At 51.3% G+C, this 22,641-nt stretch overlaps 1 protein-coding gene across 3 annotated transcripts in view; it reads right to left on the bottom strand.

Annotated features, from left to right (window-relative positions):
* fuom (fucose mutarotase) overlaps positions 1 to 22,641 on the bottom strand; it is a 138,991-nt gene that overhangs the window by 24,349 nt on the left and 92,001 nt on the right. The window contains exon 5 of one of the 3 annotated variants that reach the window (XM_072491673.1): positions 13,720 to 14,451. The exons of the other annotated variants lie outside the window; for them this stretch is intronic. Coding sequence (XP_072347774.1) covers positions 14,359 to 14,451 — 93 coding nt within the window. The 3' untranslated portion in view covers positions 13,720 to 14,358. Of the gene's footprint in view, positions 1 to 13,719; positions 14,452 to 22,641 lie in introns of those variants that run through there. 3 annotated transcript variants of the gene reach the window in all.

Raw genomic sequence — 22,641 nt, forward strand, 5'->3', positions numbered from 1 at the left:
CTGTATCTCACGCAAGCGCCTCCTCAAAAATCTGTAACCCAAGGCAACATCTGCGCACAATTCCCGTGGCTCACTTCCACATCAACATGTGCCCTGCGTCACACAGGTCCCTTTCCTGTCTGAAACTGTGCAAGATAAATGATTCATGGTCAACAGAGGAATTCACCTTTTATTTTGTAGCGAAGAATATTGTTTATCCAGTAACTGGCAACAAATATAAAAGGAGCAGTGCACAACTTTACCACGCATCATATTGTTGAAGACAAAAACTAAAACCTTTTCTCTTCCAGAAATCATTTCTGTACATTGTAGCAGTTTTCATTTTTTGCATGTTAAACAAGTCCTGCATTCAGATTCCAGGCTACTTACGATGAAAATGTGTTTAGAGGGAAATCAAATTGTTTTACCAAAATATACAATCTGACCGGATTGCTCCACATAGATCCAGCATGGCTGTCGATGGGATGAATGACTGATGTCATGATAAGGGATGTGTGCCTTACTGGCTGGATGGCAAGGAACGGCCCTCTGGAGATCACTGGGATGTGAGAGGGCAGAGGGTGTCAGGAGGGAATCGTGCTCCCAAAGGGAGCATGTCTTTCGTAAAATTCCAGCTGGTGACTTCAAGGTTCTTGCGACAAGTAGAGAAGACCAGTTAATTCTTGATAACTTACTTCTTCGCAATTGGGACAAAGGATGCGTTCATGGTACAAAGCTGGACATCGTTAGAGCTTCTCAGGCTTCGCAGTCTAACTTCAGCATACGGTCGGCGGGATCCTGGTGTAAAGGGAGCATGAGAGATCGAGAGAATCCCAACGGAAATTCAGCATCAGTGGCATCGCAATATGGCGGGGCTTAAAGTTGCGAGTGCAAATGTAAACACATGGGCGGTGTGGTAATATGTATTGGGGGTCATGTGGGACTGGAAGCCCTAATGTCATTGGCTGACAGATCCCGGGTCCTGGTTGGCCGTTGACCTCATACTCCGCCCTGAAGGCGAAGTATAAGAAGCCGGTGCCTTCCCCCGCAGGCCAGTTTACTATCGGGCTGCTGGGGAACAGACACGCTTAATAAAGCCTCATCGACTTCACTCTATTCGTCTCACGGAGTCTTTGTGCGCCACAATTTATTAAGCGTGCCTAAAAAGGACTATGGAGCTCAGGATCATTCCAGAATGCCTGAGGATCAGCCCCCACGCAGTGAATGCGGCAGCAGCCTTCAAACACTGGCAGACTTGCTTTGAGGCCTACATCACATCGACCACAGGCCGAGTCTCAGACGAACAAAAACTGCAGGTCCTGCACTCGAGGGTGAGCACGGAGATTTTCACCCTCATTGAAGACACCCGCGATTTCCAGACGGCGTTCACAGCACTGAGAAGTCTCTACGTTCGCCCAGTTAACCAAATCTACGCTCGCTACCAGCTCGCGACAAGACGGCAAGCTCCCGGAGAATCGATGGACGAGTTCTACGCCGCGCTGCTGATTTTGGGAAGAGCCTGCAGCTGCCCGTCGGTGAATGCAAACGAACATACGGACATGTTAATGCGCGATGCTTTTGTTGCAGGTATGCAATCCTCCCAAATCCGCCAAAGACTTCTAGAAAAAGAGTCGCTAGGACTCTCAGAGGCACGGGCCCTGGCAGCCTCGCTGAACGTAGCCGCGCGTAATACCCGCGCCTACGGCCCCGACCGCGCGGCAGGCCATTGGGCCCCGTACGTACCCGCCGCGGCAAACCCCCTACCCCCCCCCCCCCCCGACACCCCACAGGCTTGCGCAGTCCAAACGCCGAGTCGCACCGGGGGCGCCCGCTGTTATTTCTGCGGCCAGGCGAAGCACCCCCGACAACGCCGTCCGGCCCGCGCAGCCATCTGCAAAAGCTGCGGGAAAAAGGGCCACTATGCGGTGGTGTGCCGATCCCGCGTGGTCGCCGCCGTCCCGGGAGAACAGGGAGCCCTACAGGCAGTCTATGCCTCCCAACCCCCCCAGCACGCCATGTGCGACCCGCAGGCACCGCCATTTTGGGTCCCGACCTCCGCGGTCCCGGGAGAACTGGGAGCCCTGCACGCCGCCTACGCTCCCCAACCCCCCCTCCCCGCAGTCCATGTACGACCCGCCGCCGGCGCTCCCGATTTGGGTGCCGGCCAACACTCTCCACGGAGAGGAGGGTTTTTTTCGCATCCCGAACGCCACCCTCACCACCGTCCCGCGCCCCACGCCTGACCCGCCGGCGCCACCTACCATGACCCCGACCACCGCTGTCCCCGGCAAGGGAGCTCCGCGCGGTGCCAGCGCTCGCGGCCCCACGCCTGACCCGCCGCGCCGCCGACCTGGGCCCTCACCCCCGTCCCGCGCCCCACGCCTGACCCGCCGGCGCCACCTACCATGACCCCGACCACCGCTGTCCCCGGCAAGGGAGCTCCGCACGGTGCCAGCGCTCGCGGCCACACGACTGACCCGCCGGAGCCGCCGACCTGGGCCCTCACCCCCGTCCCGCGCCCCACGCCTGACCCGCCGGCCTGGGCCCCGACCACCGCTGTCCCCGGCGAGGGAGCTCCGCGCGGTGCCAGCGCTCGCGGCCCCACGCCTGACCCGCCGCGCCGCCGACCTGGGCCCTCACCCCCGTCCCGCGCCCCACGCCTGACCCGCCGGCGCCGCCGACCTGGGCCCTCACCCCCGTCCCGCGCCCCACGCCTGACCCGCCGGCGCCGCCGACCTGGGCCCTCACCCCCGTCCCGCGCCCCACGCCTGACCCGCCGGCAATACAACTTACCTGGACCCCGATCACCTCCGTCCCCGGCGAGGGAGCTCCTCACGGTCCCAGCGCTCGCAGTACTGACCCGCCGGCCTGGGCCCCGACCACCGCTGTCCCCGGCGAGGGAGCTCCGCGCGGTCCTAGCGCCCGCGGCCCTGGCGCTCGCAATCAAGGAACTCCGCGCGGTCCTAGCGCCCGCGGCCCGGGCGCTCGCAATGCAGGAACTCCGCGCGGTCCTAGCGCCCCCCAGACCCCCCAGCACTCAATGTGCGACCCGCAGACGCCGCCATTTTGGGTCCCGACCACCACGAGGGGAGGAGGGGCCCCGCCATCTTGGACCGCCCCCGACCTGTACGACGCATGGGGGCGGCCATTTTGTCCATCCCCGACGCCATCTTGGACGGCAACAACGGACCCCACCCCACTACTACAACCACGGCTCGCTTCGGTTACGCTCGATCAGGCTCGGCCCCGGACTCTCCAGACGACGACGACAACGGTCCTAATTAACGGCCACGAGACGCCATGCCTAGTCGACTCCGGGAGCACGGAAAGTTTTATACATCCCGACACGGTAAGATGCTGTTCCTTAACTACCTTCCCCAGCGCACAAAAGATTTGCCTAGCTGCAGGATCCCACTCCGTACAGATCCAGGGATTCTGCATAGTTACCCTAACGGTACAGGGGAGGGAATTCAAAAACTACAAACTTAACGTCCTTCCCCAACTCTGTGCCCCCACCTTGCTGGGCTTAGATTTTCAATGTAACCTACAGAGCCTTACGTTTAAATTCGGCGGCCCCATGCCCCCACTCACTATCTGCGGCCTCGCCACCCTCAAGGTGCAACCCCCGTCCTTGTTTGCGAACCTCACCCCGGATTGCAAACCTGTCGCCACTAGGAGCAGACGGTACAGCGCCCAGGACCGGACCTTCATTCGCTCTGAAGTCCAGCGGCTACTAAAGGAGGGCATAATCCAGGCCAGCAATAGTCCCTGGAGAGCGCAGGTGGTAGTAGTGAAGACAGGGGAGAAACAAAGGATGGTCATTGACTATAGCCAGACCATCAACAGGTACACACAACTAGACGCGTACCCTCTCCCCCGCATATCCGACATGGTCAATCGGATTGCCCAGTATAAAGTCTTCTCCACCGTGGACCTCAAGTCCGCCTACCATCAGCTCCCCATCCGCCCAAGTGACCGCAAGTACACAGCCTTCGAGGCAGACGGGCGGTTATACCATTTCCTACGGGTCCCTTTTGGCGTCACAAACGGCGTCTCGGTCTTCCAACGGGAAATGGACCCAATGGTTGATCAACATGGGTTACGGGCCACGTTCCCGTACCTCGACAATGTAACCATCTGCGGCCACGATCAGCAGGACCACGACGCCAACCTCCAAAAATTCCTCCAGACTGCCAAAGCCTTGAACCTCACGTACAACGAGGACAAGTGCGTTTTTAGCACCGATCGGCTAACCATTCTGGGCTACATAGTGCGCAATGGGATAATAGGCCCCGACCCCGAACGTATGCGCGCACTCATGGAATTTCCCCTCCCGCACTGCCCAAAAGCCCTGAAACGCTGCCTGGGGTTCTTTTCATACTACGCCCAGTGGGTCCCCCAGTATGCAGACAAGGCCCGCCCCCTAATACAGACCACGACTTTCCCGCTGTCGACAGAGGCTTGCCAGGCTTTCAGCCGCATCAAAGCGGACATCGCAAAGGCCACGATGCGCGCCATCGACGAGTCCCTCCCCTTCCAGGTCGAGAGCGACGCCTCTGACGTAGCTCTAGCGGCTACCCTTAACCAAGCGGGCAGACCCGTGGCCTTCTTCTCCCGAACCCTCCACGCCTCAGAAACCCGCCACTCCTCAGTGGAAAAGGAAGCCCAAGCCATAGTCGAAGCTGTGCGACATTGGAGGCATTACCTAGCCGGCAGGAGATTCACTCTCCTCACTGACCAACGGTCGGTAGCCTTCATGTTCGATAATGCACAGCGGGGCAAGATCAAGAACGACAAGATCTTGCGGTGGAGGATCGAACTCTCCACCTTCAACTATGAGATCTTGTACCGGCCCGGAAAGCTGATCGAGCCGTCTGATGCCCTATCCCGCGGGACATGTGCCAACGCACAAATTGACCGCCTCCAAGCCCTCCACGAGGACCTCTGCCACCCGGGGGTCACTCGGTTTTACCACTTCATCAAGTCCCGCAATCTCCCATACTCCTTAGAGGAGGTCCGTACAGTCACAAGAGACTGCCACATCTGCGCAGAATGCAAACCGCATTTTTTCAGGCCAGATGGAGCGCACCTGATTAAGGCTTCCCGTCCCTTTGAACGCCTCAGTCTCGATTTCAAAGGGCCCCTCCCCTCCACCGACCGCAACGCGTATTTCCTTAATGTAGTGGACGAATACTCCCGCTTCCCTTTTGCCATTCCCTGCTCGGACATGACCGCGGCCACAGTCATTAAAGCCCTGAACAGCATCTTCACGCTGTTCGGTTACCCCGCATACGTTCACAGCGACAGGGGGTCCTCTTTCATGAGTGACGAGCTGCGCCAGTTCCTGCTCAGCAAGGGCATAGCTTCAAGCAGGACGACCAGCTACAACCCCCGGGTGAAAGGGCAAGTAGAAAGGGAGAACGGCACGGTCTGGAAGGCCGTCCTACTGGCCCTACGGTCCAGGGATCTCCCAGTTTCACGGTGGCAGGAGGTCCTCCCGGACGCTCTCCATTCCATCCGGTCGTTATTATGTACGAGCACTAATCAAACGCCTCACGAGCGTCTCCTTGTCTTCCCTAGGAGGTCCTCCTCTGGAACGTCGCTGCCGACCTGGCTGGCGGCCCCAGGACCCATCCTGCTCCGAAAGCACGTGCGGGCACATAAGGCGGACCCGTTGGTCGAAAGGGTTCACCTCCTCCACGCAAACCTCCAGTACGCCTACGTGGAGTACCCCGACGGCCGACAGGACACGGTCTCCCTGCGGGATCTGGCGCCCGCTGGCACCACGCACACACCCCCGGCACCATCAACCCAACCGCCCCCCTTCCTGCCACCGCCGCACCCCGCGACCGCCCCCTTCCCAGGAGGATCAGTCCCCCTCCCCTTTGCACCGACAGCTGAAACCGTGCGGCTCCCGGAGGCGACAACGCTGGTACAAGCACCACCACCACCGCCGGGGCCGAGGCGATCGACACGGACGACCAGACCGCCCGACCGACTCGTGGCGTCGATGTAAAACAAAGATGGACTGTCCAATGAACATTTTGTTTTCCTATATCCTCTGTAAATAGTTGTAACAGGACGATACTGTCCAATACTGTACTACCATGTAACTGTTCTATCCTCCCAGGACCAGTACTGTAAACCCTTACCACCATACGAAGCATCACCCCGCCGGGTTCATTTTTGACAAGGGGTGAATGTGGTAGTATGTATTGGGGGTCATGTGGGACTGGAAGCCCTAATGTCATTGGCTGACAGATCCCGGGTCCTGGTTGGCCGTTGACCTCATACTCCGCCCTGAAGGCGAAGTATAAGAAGCCGGTGCCTTCCCCCGCAGGCCAGTTACTATCGGGCTGCTGGGGAACAGACACGCTTAATAAAGCCTCATCGACTTCACTCTATTCGTCTCACAGAGTCTTTGTGCGCCACAGGCGGGATTCTCCGAGCCTCCGCGGCGGAATCGCGCTCGGCGCGGGGAGGAGAATGGGCGTCAAACTCGCGATCGGGTCCGCCGTCGCTCCCACGATTCTCCGGTCACTGGGGAATCGCCGCGAATCGGGCGCACGCGGTGGACGCAACACCAGTCGGGGGCCATTGAAAAAGGAGTCATGTTGGCTAGAGCCAGTAAAGACGGTAGATTTCCCTCCGTAAAGGGGCATTGGTGAACCCAGGTGGGTTTTTATGACAATCGTTTCACGGTCAGCGTTACTGACACTCGCGTCATGTTCCAGACTTTGTTCGTTGAATTCAAATTCCACCAATAGCTGCGGTGGGATTTGATCCCATGCTCCCCAGAGCATTAACCTGAGTCTCGGGATTACTATTCAGTGACGTTACCACAATGCCACCATCTCCCCTATACTATTCAATCTATCGAGTGGTAGCTCGCAGTCTCATAGGGATGACAGACATTGTGTGAAATTCAGAAAAAGTTCTTTATTACAACAAAAAGTGTAAGACTTCGGGACGATGGAGCAGAAATGAATGCAGAATTAGTAATATATTTAGGACAATGATGGATTGGGCTTTTTCTGCCCTCCCTTGCTCTTCAGATTCTGCATTTTGGGGTTAAAGCAAGAATCACAGAATCCCTGCAGTGCAGAAGGAGGCCATTCGGCCCATCAGGTTTGCACTGGCCATTCGAAAGAGCACCCTACCTAGGCCCAATTCCCACCTGATCCCCGCAACCCCACCCAACCTTTGGACACCAAGGGGCAATTTAGCACGGCCAATCCACCTAACCTGCACATCTTTGGACTGTGGGAGGAAACCAGAGCACCCGGAGGAAACACACGCAGACACGGGGAGAACGTGCAGACTCCACACAGACAGTCACCCGAGGTCAGAATCGAACCTGGGTCTCTGGCGCTGTGGGACAGCAATGCTAACCATTTTGCCACCATGCCGCCCATTTGGATAGCTCCTATCAGATTTACAGGCATGCCCACGGTTGTTATTTTGGCATACCTGACAAAGCAACAAGGAGAGTAATGACCAGTTAATCTCTCAGGGACAGATATTGGCCAGACCTCTGTAATGTTGAAATCCCTCATTTCTTCACTGAATAATACCATGGGATGTCTTACATCCACCAGATCATTGTAAAACCTTAGCTGAAAGATGTCACCTCTATCAGTAAAGGGCTCCTTCACTGTTGTTTTGACGTATTAACCTGAATTATATGCTCAAATCCTGGAGTGGGCTTCAAACCGCAACCCACTAATTCAGAAGCAAACCCATTAAACTCTAACCCATACTGACATTTCAATTACTCCCATAGTTGAGTCTTAGCTTCCCACCGTCTCCAGGGTATCTTCACAGGCCTAGATATCCAAGGCAGCTTCTGATAGCATGTCCAGCTCAATGAACAGGAAACCCGATCGTCAATTGCCCCAGTTATTGGATCTATTTTGTATCTCCGCAGGAATTCCTTCCACCTTTGAAAAGCAGCAGAGCATCACAACACCAGACCCAACTTTCCATTGTGTTTTGCGATCATCATACTAACATTTATTGAACGAAAGATGAACTAAGCAAAGATACATTAGCAAAATAATACATTGATATTACACTCGCCGTTACATCGAATAAAGGTATAAAATTAGGAATGCCAATGCTTTTCTGGTTCCCCTGGCACAATTTGAACAAGTAGGGAACCTCACCTTCACGTTATGGCCAATATTTACCACTCAACAAATACCGCTTAACACAGATGAACGCATGATCACATTGCGCTTTGCGGAATCGTGCTGTGCACGCACTGATTGCTGCATTCTCTACGCGACAACAGTAACTGCACTTCAAAACAAAACGCAAAATTGATTGACTGTGAAGCAGTTTGTTACAGATTTGTGGAAACAACAAAGGGGGGGGTGATAATCCCCTTCCTCCGTGACATGTTTCCCGGGGGCGGCTCAACATTGGGCGCCAAAATCGACAACGTTTTGCGCGACTCACCCGTCCCGCCACTGAGGAACCCGCCCCCCCGGAGGTCACTTCGGCAGCACCGGGAGAATGTTTTGGTGGGACTGGAATATCCCGCGCAAAGTCTTTCTTTCATTTTGATATATGCTGTTAAGTTTTCCTTCTTCATAGTCTCTTCAAACTGTGAGGGCTGGTTGGCCTCACCGTTGCCATCCGCTTAAACCTCCACTGAGCTTTACAGCTTCACTTATTACACAGCCCCCCCTCCCCCCTCACTCCCCACCCCATGGTCAGATACCCTGGACCCCGCTGCTTCTGCTTTTGAACCTTCCAGGGGCCGGTCTGTGCAACACTACTTTTAAGAGAAGCAAAGATTGAATGGTTCACCGTCGTGCTGTGTTTGGTCCTTTATACCTTACGAAGGAATCTACCAAATACTTTGATTTGTCCAACCCAGAATCTTTTACTGAGTCTCGTGTGGTAAGATAGCAATCTGATACAGAGCACGTTATCATGGAGTCTGCTAACTACTCCTCTGGAACTTGCACCTAGCACTGACCATTCACATCAACGTCTTATTACCCTCTCAATCTTCTTCTGAAGATGGCCGGATGTGTCTCTCCTTATATCGGAGTCGCGGGTCACATGATCTTGGTCCGGAGACCGCATGGTGTATCTGTACTGCCACCCGCTGGTTGGAGGTCATACACCATCCATCAATTATCTAGCCCATGGGCATATCACCACATATCGTGCCTGCTTCATGATCAGCAAGACTCTGCTGATTACCGCTTGTCGCTACAGTATATTTTCAATATCACAACTTGATCACAATATTTCAATACTTTAAAAAAACTGAGATCTAAACACCAAGATGGAGCGGGGTAATAGGTGGTCAGACAAAAGAACAGGATTGAAGTCAATGGAAAACACTCTTGGGAATCACGTGCAGTGTCAGGCAGGTTACTGATTCACCATGAGCCCACTATGCTCTCCTCTCCTGGCAATCTCGCCCCACAAAGCCTGCTCACAGCAAACCTCCGTTAGCCACAAAATTAAGAGAGTTCGAGCCAAGATTCCACCCTCTATTCGCAAGATAATTATGCATGACTAGCCCAGCTCACCTCATCCACTCCAGAAAAACATACAAATACACGTATCAGGAGCAGATGTGAGCCATTCAGCCCCTCAATCCTGTTCACCAATTGGTAATATTGTCTACATTATATCAGTGAATACAACTCAGAAGTACTTAATTGGCTGTAAAGTGATTTAGGACATTGTGAAGGACTGGATAAGTGTAAATTTTATTTTTCTTTCATTACATCTGCATGTAGTAGATGGAGTCATTGTAGCAATGGGGAAATGGGAGGCCCAATGCTCTTTCTCACAGGACAATTACTCACAGAGCAATCAGCTGATGTTAGGAAAATGGCCAAGAAACTGTACATTTGCAAAACAATGCAAATCTGTACCTAATCTATCCCCAAGCCCTCTTCAAACTTCCCCAACCCTCCCCCTCGAATCTTCCCCATCCCTCCCTCTAACGTCCCCTCCAAACACCCCTCCAATCTTCTCCCCACCCTCCTTCAACCCGCCAAACCCCTTTGAACCGCCCCAAAGTTCCTCGAAACCACCCTCTACCCCGCAACTCTTCAAATTCCCAAAATCCCTCCTTCCACCCCAACCCCTTCTATCCCCAAAGCCTCTTGAAAACGTCCGCTAATCGCCCTCCAATCTAACCCCAAACACGCTTCCAAACTTCCCCCAACTCCCTTGAAACGCCCTCCCACCTTCCCCCCAAACCCCCTCCAGCCAGCAGCCTCCCTCCAAACCTCCCCCCAACTCCCCACGAACTTCCCCAAACATAGGAACATAAGAACATAAGAACTAGGAACAGGAGTAGGCCATCTGGCCCCTCGAGCCTGCTCTGCCATTTAATGAGATCATGGCTGATCTTTGTGGACTCAGCTCCACTCTCCGGCCCGTGCACCATATCCCCAAATCCCTTTATTCTTTTATTCAAACATCCATTCCAAACCTCCCCCCAACCTCTCCTCCAACCATCCCCCCCAACCAACCTTCCCCCTCGACCCCACTCTTTCCCCCCTCCCCCGCAACACCCCCACACAACATCCAATTGGTTGTAAAGTGACAAGGATTTGACCGACTATCTTCAAAGCGGTAACACTCTCGGTTTCACCTTCAAGCAGCTTTGTGACTCCCTGGCAGGTTTGAAAGACAAAAGTGAGAGCCGCGAAGCTGCCCGTAGGTCGTAATCAGCACCGAGGAGTGAAAATACCAGGAACTCCCCCCGACTCCGGGCCCCGGCGCCCCCAGACCCCGGGATCTGACACCCCCTCTCTCGGGTCTTGCCTCCCCTGCCCCCAAAGACAGCATCCCCCCGCCCCCCCCCCCCCCCCCGATGTCCAGGATTTAAATTACAATCTGGTTACATTCGAAAGTAACCGGCTGTCTTACACATAGCTGAACGTGTTTGTTCGAATGAGGGCTTGACTCCTCTCTCAAGGCCTTTAAGACTTTGAAGGCAGTCGACAAACACTGTGAACAGTTGCATTGATTCAGGCTGAGGATCTGAAATCTCAATGGTTTAAATCTCTTTCGGTACAGTTACTGAATTAAAGGAACCTCAGTCAAGTCAAAATGAGATGAAAACACTTCATTTTTGTCTTTCCGAATCACTGTCCGTCATCTGGCAAACAGCCGTAGCTGCTTATTGTGTTAAGAGGCGATATTTGGACGGCCTTCAGTGAAGTATCGGCTGAGATTGCATCTCGAGTCCATTCTGAGTTCTTCAGTGTGTGTTTATCTTCCCCCAATTCTGACAGTTAAAAGTCAGATCGCGCACTGTGTCATTTAGCATGTTCCACCTCTGGGAGAAAGGTCAAGAAGCTTGATGAAATATTCAGCTTGAGTGTTCCATAATAACTGTCCTTTGTCCAAAAACCAGGCAGTAATTCTACAACTCAGACATGACTGGAATTTGCAACTACTGGAATTGGGATTCTTTTCAAGAGGAGATGGACTTGGTGGATTTCCACACGGTAAATCCGCTTTGCACTGCTGCCTTTGAAAAGAAAAAAAAGACTTACATTATAATGCAACATCTTTTAAGACCTTACTCTGCACGAAAGTACTTTCCAGTTACTACTTTGGAGGAGTATCCACCGTGGAAATGTAAGAAATGTGGCAGCCAATTTGCTCACCAGCCCTCAGAAACAGTACTGTGATAGCAATCCGATAATGATAGAATCCCGACAGTGCAAAGGAGGCCATTCGGCCCACCGAAAGAGAGCTCTACCCAGGTCCACTCCACTGCCCACCCCCCCCTCCCCCTATCCCCGTAACCTAACCTGCGCATCTCTGGACAGTAAGGGGCAATTTTAGCCTGGCCAATCCGCCTACTCGGCATATCTTCAGACTGTGGGAGGAAACAGGGAGAACGTGCAAACTCCACACAGAGTCACCGGATTCTACCCTGAGTCCCTGGCTTTGTGAGGCAGCAGTGCTAACCACTGTGCCGCCCATGATTTGTTTGAGTGAATGTTTGAGAGGTGCCTTTAATGAAGAGGAAGAGCTGTGCCATAGAGGTAGTCAGAATCAGTCATTATCCTTACTATGGATTGAATTCTGTAGTGGGTTAGCACAATAAGACCATAAGACTTCGGAGCAGAAGGAGGCCATTTGGCCCATCGAGTCTGCACCGTCATTCAATGAGGTCATGACTGATCTGACATAATCCTCAGCTCTTTTTCCCGCCTTATCCCCATAACACTTAATTCCCTCACTGATTAAAAATCTGTCTCTCTCAGCCTTGAACATACTTAACGGTTCTCTGCGTAAAATATTTCCACAGCTTCAGTATCCTCTGAGGAATGAAATTCCTCCTCATATCTGTCATAAATGGGCAACCCCTCAATTTGAGATGATGTCCTCTGGTCCTAGATTCTCCCACAAGGGGAAACAACCTCTCAGCATCGACCCTGTCAAACCCCCTGAGAATCCGATATGTCTCAAGAAGGTTGCCTCTAATTCTTATCAACGCCAATGAGCATAGGCCCAACCTACTCAACCTCTTCTCATCAGAAAATCCCTCCAAACCTGGGATCAACCCAATAAACCTTCTCTGGATGGCCTCCAGTGCCATATATTTCCTTAGATAAGGAAACCATCACTGTTGACAGCTTCACAATATTAATTTAATAAATATGCAAAAGACCGGTCAGTCAATACCAGAAAGGGAAAATGGTTTCCATCACAGAAAGCCTGGCAGCATCTGCAGAGAGAGGATCACAGTTAATGTTTTCAATCCAATATGACTTCTTCTTCAGTTCCAAAGAGTTATATTGGATGTGGCAGCTGTGATGAAATGCATAAAGCAATTCTGTACATAATATTATACACGAACTCCGACCACCAGGTGGCAGTGTAAACCCACTATGTGACCCTGTGTCTGGGGAGTTGGGAGTAGGTCGTGTTGGAGGATAAGGGTATTTTGCAGTAGCTCTATAATAGTTAATTAGTGTTAGTAGTTTATTATTTTATTTATTCCGTTTTTTAATAATAAATTATTTAATCCAAATGTTCTGCAGTTCATCATTCATATCGGCCAATTTACAGAACATGACACCAGCCAGTGCCTTTCTACCCTCCTTTCCTCTTCCCCCTGCCCTCCTTATGCTCATAAGCCAAACATAAAAGCTGGGCCGGAGCAGGGACTGTTATCTTGGTTGTCCCATCGGGGACTCCAATTGTAGATAGTTACTGCTGTGACGGATTATTGTTAAAAGTAAAATAAATCTTTGCCTTCCTACCGCTGGCTTCCTTGCTCATTAAAATAAGGCAATATAATATTACATCAGGGGTCCCCTGATATCAGGGACAGGCATATTGAAAGATTCTATATCCCACACATTTTCCGTCTCAATGCAAAAGCCCTCCCTCCTCCCGCATTACACTAGGCCATCCGTCTCTTGTTCTTAAGGTTGCTACATCTTTGTTGCAATCTCTCCCAGTACAGTATAATATCATACACATATTCTCTCTTAGCTCTGGTGAAGAGTCAAACGGACTCAAAGTGCTGACCCTGTCTTCTCTCCCCACAGCTGCTGCCAGATGTGCTCGGTTTTTCCAGCATTCTCTGTTTTTGTTTGGCGCTGAAAGACTCAATTCAGTGCAATTATTTCTGAGAGAGGGAATGAGAGACACACAAAAAAAACGAAGACATGTATTCATTTGTTTGATTTTCGATTTGATTTATTGTCACATGTACCAAAGTACAGTGAAAAGTATTTTTCTGCAGCCAAGGGAACGTACACAGTATGTACATAGTGGACAAAAAAGAATAATCGAGAGAGTACATTGACAAATGGTACATCGACAAACAGTGATTGGCTACAGTGCGGAACAAGGGGCCACACAAAGCAAATACATGAGCAAGAGCAGCATAGGGCGTCGTGAATAGTGTTCTTACACGGAACAGTCAGTCTGAGGGAGAGTCGTTGAGGAGTCTAGTAGCTGTGGGGAAGAAGCTGTTCCTATGTCTGGATGTGCGGATCTTCTGTATCTTTTGCCTGATGGAAGGGTCTAGAAGAGGGCAAAGCCTGGGTGGGGGGGGTCTCTGATAATGCGGTCTGCCTTCCTGAGGCAGTGGGAGGTGTATACAGAATCAATGTGGTGGTGACTGAGTTCACCGCACTCTGCAGTTTCTTGCGATCTTGGACTGAGAAGTTGCCACACCAGGCTGTGATGCAGCCGGATAGGATGCTTGCTATGGCACATCTGTAGAAGTTTGTGAGAGTCGTTGCAGACATGCCAAATTTCTTTAGCTTCCGTAGGAAGTAGAGACGTTGTTGGGCTTTCTTGACTATTGCATCAACGTGAGGGGACCAGGACAGACTGTCGGTGATGGTGACCCCCAGGAACTTAAAGCTATCGACCATCTCCACTTCGGAGCCATTGATGCAGACTGACATAGCTTTGCACCATCCCAAAATGCTCAACAGCTAGTGGGTGTAGTCTCTGCTGTAATGTAGGAAATATTAGTCAAATTAGCACACGCATAGATACCGTGAGTGGCACGATGGCACAGTGATTAGCACTACTGCCTCACAGCGCCAGGGACGCAGGTTTGATTTTGACCTCGGGTGACTGTCTGTGTGGAGTTTGCACTTTCTCCCCGTGCCTGCATGGGTTTCCTCCGGGTGCTCCGGTTTCCTCCCACGGACCAAAGATGTGCAGGTTAGGTGGATTGGCCATGCTAAAATTGCCCCTTGGGCGTCCAGGGATGGTTTGGTTAGGCTAAGAGGTTATTAGGATAGGTGGGGAAGTGCGCTCAGGTGGAGTGCTCTGTTAGAGGGTCAGTGCAGACTCAATGGGCTGAATGGCCTCCTTCTGCACTATTGCAGGGATTCTATCGTACTGAGTACTTGTGCTGCAGAGGTTGCCGCGCCCCTAACCAAGCTGTTCCAGTACAGCTTCACCATTGACATCTAACCGGCAATGTGAGAAATTGCCCAGGGGTTTTTCTGGACACAAGAAACAGGACAAATCCAACCCAGCCAATTACCGGCTGATCAGTCCACCCTACATCGTCGGCAAGGCTGAAAAGAGACATGGGTTCAATTCTGAGTCCTGCCCAACACTTTAATCTGCTTGCCTTGGGTAACCAAGATTGTTAGCTCGATCTTTGTGAAACCCTGCATGCAATAAAACATCATTACAGCATAAACTGGAGAAAATCTCCCCGGAGGAGCGTGCAGCCGAACCCCTCCAGCTGGAGAGCAGCCAGTCAGGGACAGAAACTGAAGATGAATAAAACTGGCATCCTCGGGTGTAATTTTATGCCTCCTTTTACATCTGAAGAATCAATTAGATAGTGAAACAGTCAAGAGAAATCTTGAACAGAATCAGCAAAGAGTATCATAGAACCCTAGAATCACTACAGTGCAGAAGGAGGCCATTTGGCCCATCGGGTCTGCACCGGCCCTCCGAAAGAGCACTTTACTCCCCCAGTCAGCCCACCCTATCCCTGTAACCCGTAACCTAACCTGCACATCCCTGGACACTAAGGGGCAATTTAGCGAGGACAACCCACCTAACCTGCACATCTTTGGACTGTGGAAAGAAACCGGAGCACCCGGAGGAAACCCACGCACACACGGGGAGAACGTGCAAATTCCACACATTCACCCAAGGCCAGAATTGAACCTGGACCCCTGGAGCTGTGAGGTAACAGTGCGAACCACCGTGCCGCCCTCCATCTCACCAAGGACACTTGTACTACGGAACTTGTCGAGCCCCTAGCCAGGCTGTTCCAGTCCAGCTGCAACGCTGGCATCTACCCGGCATCCCCTTGGTATGTCCTGGAAACAAAAAGCAGGACGAATCTAACCTGGCCAGGTAACGCTCCATCAGCCTACTCTCAAACATCTGGGGCGAAATTCTCCCCAAACGGCGCGATGTCTGCCGACTGGCGCCCAAAACGGCGCCAATCAGACGGGCATCGCGCCGCCCCAAAGGTGCGGAATGCTCCACATCTTTGGGGGCCGAGCCCCAACATTGAGGGGCTAGGCCGGCGCCGGAGGAATTTCCGCCCCGCCAGCTGGCGGAAACGGCCTTTGTTGCCCCGCCAGCTGGCGCGGAAATGACATCTCCGGGCGGCGCATGTGCGGGAGCGTTAGCGGCCGCTCACGGCATCCCCGCGCATGCGCAGTGGAGGGAGTCTCTTCCGCCTCCGCCATGGTGGAGACCGTGGCGGAGGCGGAAGGGAAAGAGTGCCCCCACGGCACAGGCCCGCCCGCGGATCGGTGGGCCCCGATCGTGGGCCAGGCCACCGTGGGGGCACCCCCCGGGGCCAGATCGCCCCGCGCCCCCCCCAGGACCCCGGAGCCCGCCCACGCCGCCTTGTCCCGCCGTTCAAAAGGTGGTTTAATCCACGCCGGCGGGACAGGCAATTTATCGGCGGGACTTCGGCCCATCCGGGCCGGAGAATCCAGCAGGGGGGCCCGCCAACCGGCGCGGCCCGATTCCCGCCCCCGCCGAATATCCGGTGCCGGAGACTTTGGCAACCGGCGGGGGCGGGATTCACGCCAGCCCCCGGCGATTCTCCGACCCGGTGGGGGGTCGGAGAATGACGCCCCAGTAAAGTGATGGAAGGGGTCACAAACAGTGCTGTCAAGCGACACTTAGTAATAACGTGCTCGCTGACACTTGGTTTGGGTTCCGTCAGGATCATTCAGCTCCTGATGTCATCACTGCCTTTGTTCAAAGATGGACAAAGGAGGTGAACTAGAGGTGAGGTGAGAGCGACTTGACATCAAGGCTGTATTTGACCGAATGTGGCATCAAGGAGCCCTGGCAAAACTGGGAATCAGGGAGAAAACACTCCACTGGTTGATGTCATATCCAACACAAATGAGATGAGTGTGGTTGTTGAAGGTCAATCATCTCAGCTCCAAGACATCACTGTAGAAGTTCCTCAGGGTAGTGTCCTAGGTCCAACCATGTTCAGCTGCTTCATCAATGACCTCCCTTCCATCATAAGGTTAGAAATGGGGATTTTCGCTGATGATGACATAATGTCCAGTACCTTTTGCAACTTCTCAGATGCTGAAGCTGTCCATGTCTAAATGCAGCAAGAGCTGGACAATAACTGGGCTGACAAGTGGCAAGTAACATTCGTGCCACTTAAGTGCCAGGCAATAACCATCTCCAATAAGGGAGAAGCAAACCATTGTCCCTTGACATTCAATGGCATTGCCCTCACTGAATCTTCTACTATTCTGGGTGTTACCATTGACCAGAAACTGAATTGGACTAGCCATATAAATACTGTGGCTGCAAGAGCAAGTAGAGGTTAGGAATCCTGCAGCGATTAATTCACCCCCTGATGTCCAAGCCTGTACACAATCTACAGGTCACAAGTCAGGAGTGTGATGGATTACTCTCCACTTGCCTGGATGAGCGCAGCTCCAACGACACTCAAGAAGCTTGACACCATCCAAGACAAAGCAACCCGCTTGATTGGCACCCCACCCACAAACATTCACTCCCCCACCACGGATGCGCCAAGGTAGCTGTGTGTACCATCGACAAGATGCACTGTAGAAACTCACCAAGGCTCCTCAGGCAGTACTTCGCAAACCCATGACTGCTATCAACACCACAGCCAGCAAGTTCCCGTCCAAACCACTCACCATCCTGACTTGGAAATGTATCAGCCGTTCCTTCGCTGTCGCTGGGTTAAATCCTGGAACTCCCTCCCTAACAGCAGAGTGGATGTACCTACACCACATGGACTGTAGACGTTCAATACGGCTGCCCACCACCTTCGCAAGGACAATGATGGATGAGCAATAAAAGTTGCCCGCGCCAATGTTAACCCACATCCGATAAATTAATTTCGAAAACTTCCTGTGACTTCATAGATGACTCAACAATTTTTATGATTCATTTCCAGATGCACCATTGCCTTCCTCCTGTTCATCAACTATATTATTATTCTCCTTCAGTAGTTATTAATAGTGTAATTGCCCACATGAACATTTTTCATTTAACTTCACATGTAATCCTCCTTAATCCCCTTTGTATTATCCACACGCATTCACTGACCTATAACATCTCTTACATTTCATGCACTTTCCTAGTTTAAACAAGCAGTTCTGTTTCTTTTCTGGATACATTTGACGGCTTGTTTGCATTCTACTCTTCGAGGTAAGGCAGTTTGTGACAGAATATCTTCTTCAGTGGCTTCATAAGGAGACTTTTCTCTCTCTCAGATGAAGTTTCCCTTTGAAAGTGTGGCGACACGACAGTTATTTATTTATTGATTAACAGGAGTATCTAAAGGTGTTCCGCCTGTCGTCACTGATTAGTTTGCAATTGTATTTTTGGTCAAGAGGGAGGCGGTGACGTAGTGGTATTATCGCTGGCATAGCGATCCAGAGACTCGGTGTAATGCTCTGGAGGGGTCCCAGGTTCGAATCCCTACACTGCAGATGGTGAAATTTGAATTCCATACAAATCCGGAATTAAAAGTCTAATGATGAGCACAAAACCATTTCCGATTGTTGTAAAAATTCACCCGGGTTCACTAATGTCGTTTATAGAACATACATAGAACATAGAAAATACAGCACAGAACAGGCTTATGGAAGGAAATCTGCCACCCTTACTTGGTCTGGCCTGCATTAATCAGGAAATGCTAGTTCAAAGGCACATAGGGATGGCCCAGCCAGTGACAGCCACACACATCATTAATTAGAAATAGAAATTGATACGTTGTGAAATAAATCTTCATGTTGAAGTGTCTTCGAATCTCATCAGTAAACATAAAAGATGGGAGCAGGAGTAGACCCTTTGACCATTCATTATGGTCATGGTGATCATCCAACCCATTAGCCTGCTTCCGCTTCCCTCCCATATCTTTTTGAGCCCTTTATCCCCAAGCTTAATAAAGAAAAATACTGCAGTTGCTGGAGATCTGAAATAAGAACAGGAAACGCTGGAAAAACTCAGCAGGCCTGGCAGCGTCTATGGAGAGAGAAACAGAGTTCTGAAAAAGAGTCATACTGAACTCGAAATTGGTCTCCCCACACAGCTTGCTAAACATAAATGACGCAAATTCTGCCCATAACAACACATCTCATGCCCAGGTAAGATTACATTGGTTCACCTTGAGCCTAATGAATCTAGGGTGGCACATTGCCACAGTGGTTAGCACTGCTGCCTCATAGCGCCAGGGACTCAGGTTCAATTCTGGCCTTGGGTCACTGTCGACGTGGAGTCTGCACTTTCTCTCCATGTTTGCGTGGGTTTCCTCCGGGTGCTCTGGTTTCCTCCCACAGTCCAAAGATGTGCAGGTTAGGTGGATTGGCCATGCAAACTTGCCCTTAGTGTCCAGGGATGTGTGGGCTAGGTTAAGGGGATGAGATGGAGTGGGCCTAGGTCGGGTATAGAATCATAGAATCGCAGAATTTACAGTGCAGAAGGAAGCCATCTGGCCTATTGAGTCTGCACCAGCCCTTACACAGAGCACCCTACTCAAGCCCACATCTCCACCCTACCCGCTACCCAGTAACCACACTTTACCTTTTTTTTGGGACGCTAAGGGCAATTTAGGATGGCGTATCTGCCTAACCCGCACATATTTGGACTGTGGGAGGAAACCGGAGCAGCCAGAAGAAACGCACGCAGACACGGGGAGAACGTGCAGACTCCGCACAAACAGTGACCCAAGCCGGGAATCGAACCTGGGACCCTGTAGCTGTGAAGCAAATGTGCTAACCACTATGCCACCGTGCTGCCCAGGTACTCTTTCAGAGGGTTGGAGCAGACTTGATGGGCCGAATGGCCTCCTTCTGCACTGTGGTGCTCCTATAATTCTACGACCTAGTTATATTTTTAATACTCTGAACATACTTCTGCTACCCTCCTGACTTGAGTAAGACATTTCAGGCATTAACCCTGTCAAATGACATGGAAAAGGAAGATCTGCTTCCGATACGCAAGCCCTGGTTCAGATGACTTCCCCTCATTTCCTATACATGAAGCTGAAAGGATTGTCAGTCAGACTTAAGTAAGTATATGATAACCATAATAATCAAACAAGGGATCCTCACTAATTGCAGGCCACTCCGTCTCATTGAGAATTTGAGCAAGGGTCCATGGCTCGAGAGGGCGCTCACAGCCCTGATCAGTTACCATCACCTTGGTTCCATGAAAGGTTTATCAGATTAAACAGGACACTTTGTGGACTCAATCATGGCGTGTGGAGAACTGATGGATGCAACTTGCAGCTGCATTTACCAAATTCAATAAGTATCCATTCGAGACAGCAGAGCTTCCAGTGGCAGTGCTCAGTACTATGACACACCAATATGCAACGGCTGAGATTATGGATTTTCCTTGTTTAATAATAATAATCACTTATTGTCACAAGTCGGCTTCAATGAGATTACTGCGGGAAAAAAAACCTAGTCGCCACATTCTGGCGCCTGTTCGGGGAGGCCGGTACGGGAATTGAACCCGCTTTGCTGGCATTGCAAGCCAGGTATTTAGCCCACTGTGCTAAACCTGTCTAAACCATTCCGTAGGACTAAGGAATGCTACGGTAGACTGTTAGTAATGCTGCACATATGCAGCACGGCAAGAAGACTGTGAAGATGGATCGTTTTGTTACAAGAAAGAGACGGCAAGAGACACAAATAGGCAGTGCACCTACTGGCCAGGACCTCACACTGGAATCTGCTGGAGAGAGCTGCACCAGAGAGTCCAAGACAGAGCAGTGCCAGTGTTAGCTCCGTGAGTGTCAGAGCTCCAGGGCCTTCGGGGAATAACCAACAAAGAGGTTTGGTAAGTGCGAGTACTAAACCAAAACTATGACATGTTCCCCACACAACACAATGAAAAAAACAGTGTGAATAAGGGAACTGACAGTAGGTTGACAAGCCTTATTCAGTCGCTCCTGGCTGCACTGATCAACAGTTTTTGTCGCTACTTTCCAGAGAAGTGTCAGATTTTGAAAGAGAAGTGATGGGTGAAAAATCTCTTTTGAGTTTGAGATCCCAGAGTCAGTTATTAACTTACAGCTGACACCAAATGAGGAGACTGAGTTGTTGCACCTGACCGGTGAATCCACATTAAAAACATGCCAAAAGCCCATCAGGCTGTCAGCATTCTGGAGTAGTATTTCCCAGGAGTATCCAGTGCTGAGTAAAACAAGCATTTTGTTGCTATTGCCCTTCACAACGAACAACACGTGCAAGGTTCTCACAAAGGTGAAGGTGGTACAAAGGAACTGGCTGAACTCTGCACCTGATAACGGGAGGTGCTGGCATAGTGGTATTGTCACTGGACTGGTAAACCACAGATCCACAGTAATGCTCTGGGGACCCAGGCTCAAATCCTGCCACTGCAGATGGTGAAATTTGAATTCAGTAAAAATCTGGAATTGAAAGTCTAATGGTGACCATGAAACCATTGCCGATTGTCACAAAAACCCATCTGGTTCACTAATGCCTTTAGGGAAGGAAATCTACCATCCTTACCTGGTCAGGCCCGCATCTGATTCCAAACCCACAGCAATGTGGTTGACTCTTAACTGACCCCTTGAGGGCAATTAGGGATGGGCAATAAATGCCGACCCACGTCCCATGAACAAATTTTTTTAAAATATGCTCATTGCCCTCTCCTCCCGTGAACCTGGTTGGAGTGAGATTATGGGAACCAAGCAGGCTGACTTGTCGCATTAAAGGTCAGTGAATGTGGCATCTGTTGCGAAGTTTGGCCGGCATGGGTTGCGAAGGTTGGCAAAAATGGATCACGAGAAAAAAAAGTTTGACAAACACTGAGAGAGCGCGACGAGACAAGATGAGGTCATTCTCCCCAGAGCAGAGGTGCATTATGGGTCACTTAATTCCAATTCTCTTCCAGAAATTAATGGTGCACTAAGACAGAATTTGGTAGTGTTCCCGTAGCTAGTATTTCCCGCAACAGGTCACTAGTCTGTCGCTGGGGGCTTATATCTTGAAGGTGCGTTATCATAGATCATAGAATTTACAGTGCAGAAGGATGTCATTCGGCCCATCGAGTCTGCACCGGCTCTTGGAAAGAGCACCCTACCCAAGGTCAACACCTCCACCCTATCCCCATAACCCAGTAACCCCACCCAACACTAAGGGCAATTTTGGACACTAAGGGCAATTTATCATGGCCAATCCACCTAACCTGCACATCTTTGGACTGTGGGAGGAAACCGGAGCACCCGGAGGAAACCCACGCAGACACGGGGAGGATGTGCAGACTCCGCACAGACAGTGACCCAAGCCGGAATCGAACCTGGGACCCTGGAGCTGTGAAGCAATTGTGCTATCCAGAGAGAGAGAGAGAGAGAGAGAGAGAGAGAGAGAAACAATACACTATGAGTTGATATGGAATGCAGAGCCTGAAAGGGTGGTGGAAACAGAATCAATAGGAACTTTCAAAAGGGAATTGGGTAAACACCAAAGGGATAGTTTTGCTTTGTTATGGGGAAGAGCAGGAGGGTGGGCATATTTGGGCAGCCCTTCAATAGAGGCACACTCAGCCGATGACCACCTTGTGTGTTGTACCACTCTATGATGTTGGCTGAGGGATCGGCCTTGGCCAGGGCACTTGCATTAAAATATTAGAATGCAGGACCTGCTACGAGTGAGTTAAACATCACCGACATCT

The sequence above is a fragment of the Scyliorhinus torazame genome, chromosome 28 (assembly GCF_047496885.1).
Source record: "Scyliorhinus torazame isolate Kashiwa2021f chromosome 28, sScyTor2.1, whole genome shotgun sequence".
NCBI classification, from domain to species: Eukaryota; Metazoa; Chordata; class Chondrichthyes; order Carcharhiniformes; family Scyliorhinidae; genus Scyliorhinus; species Scyliorhinus torazame.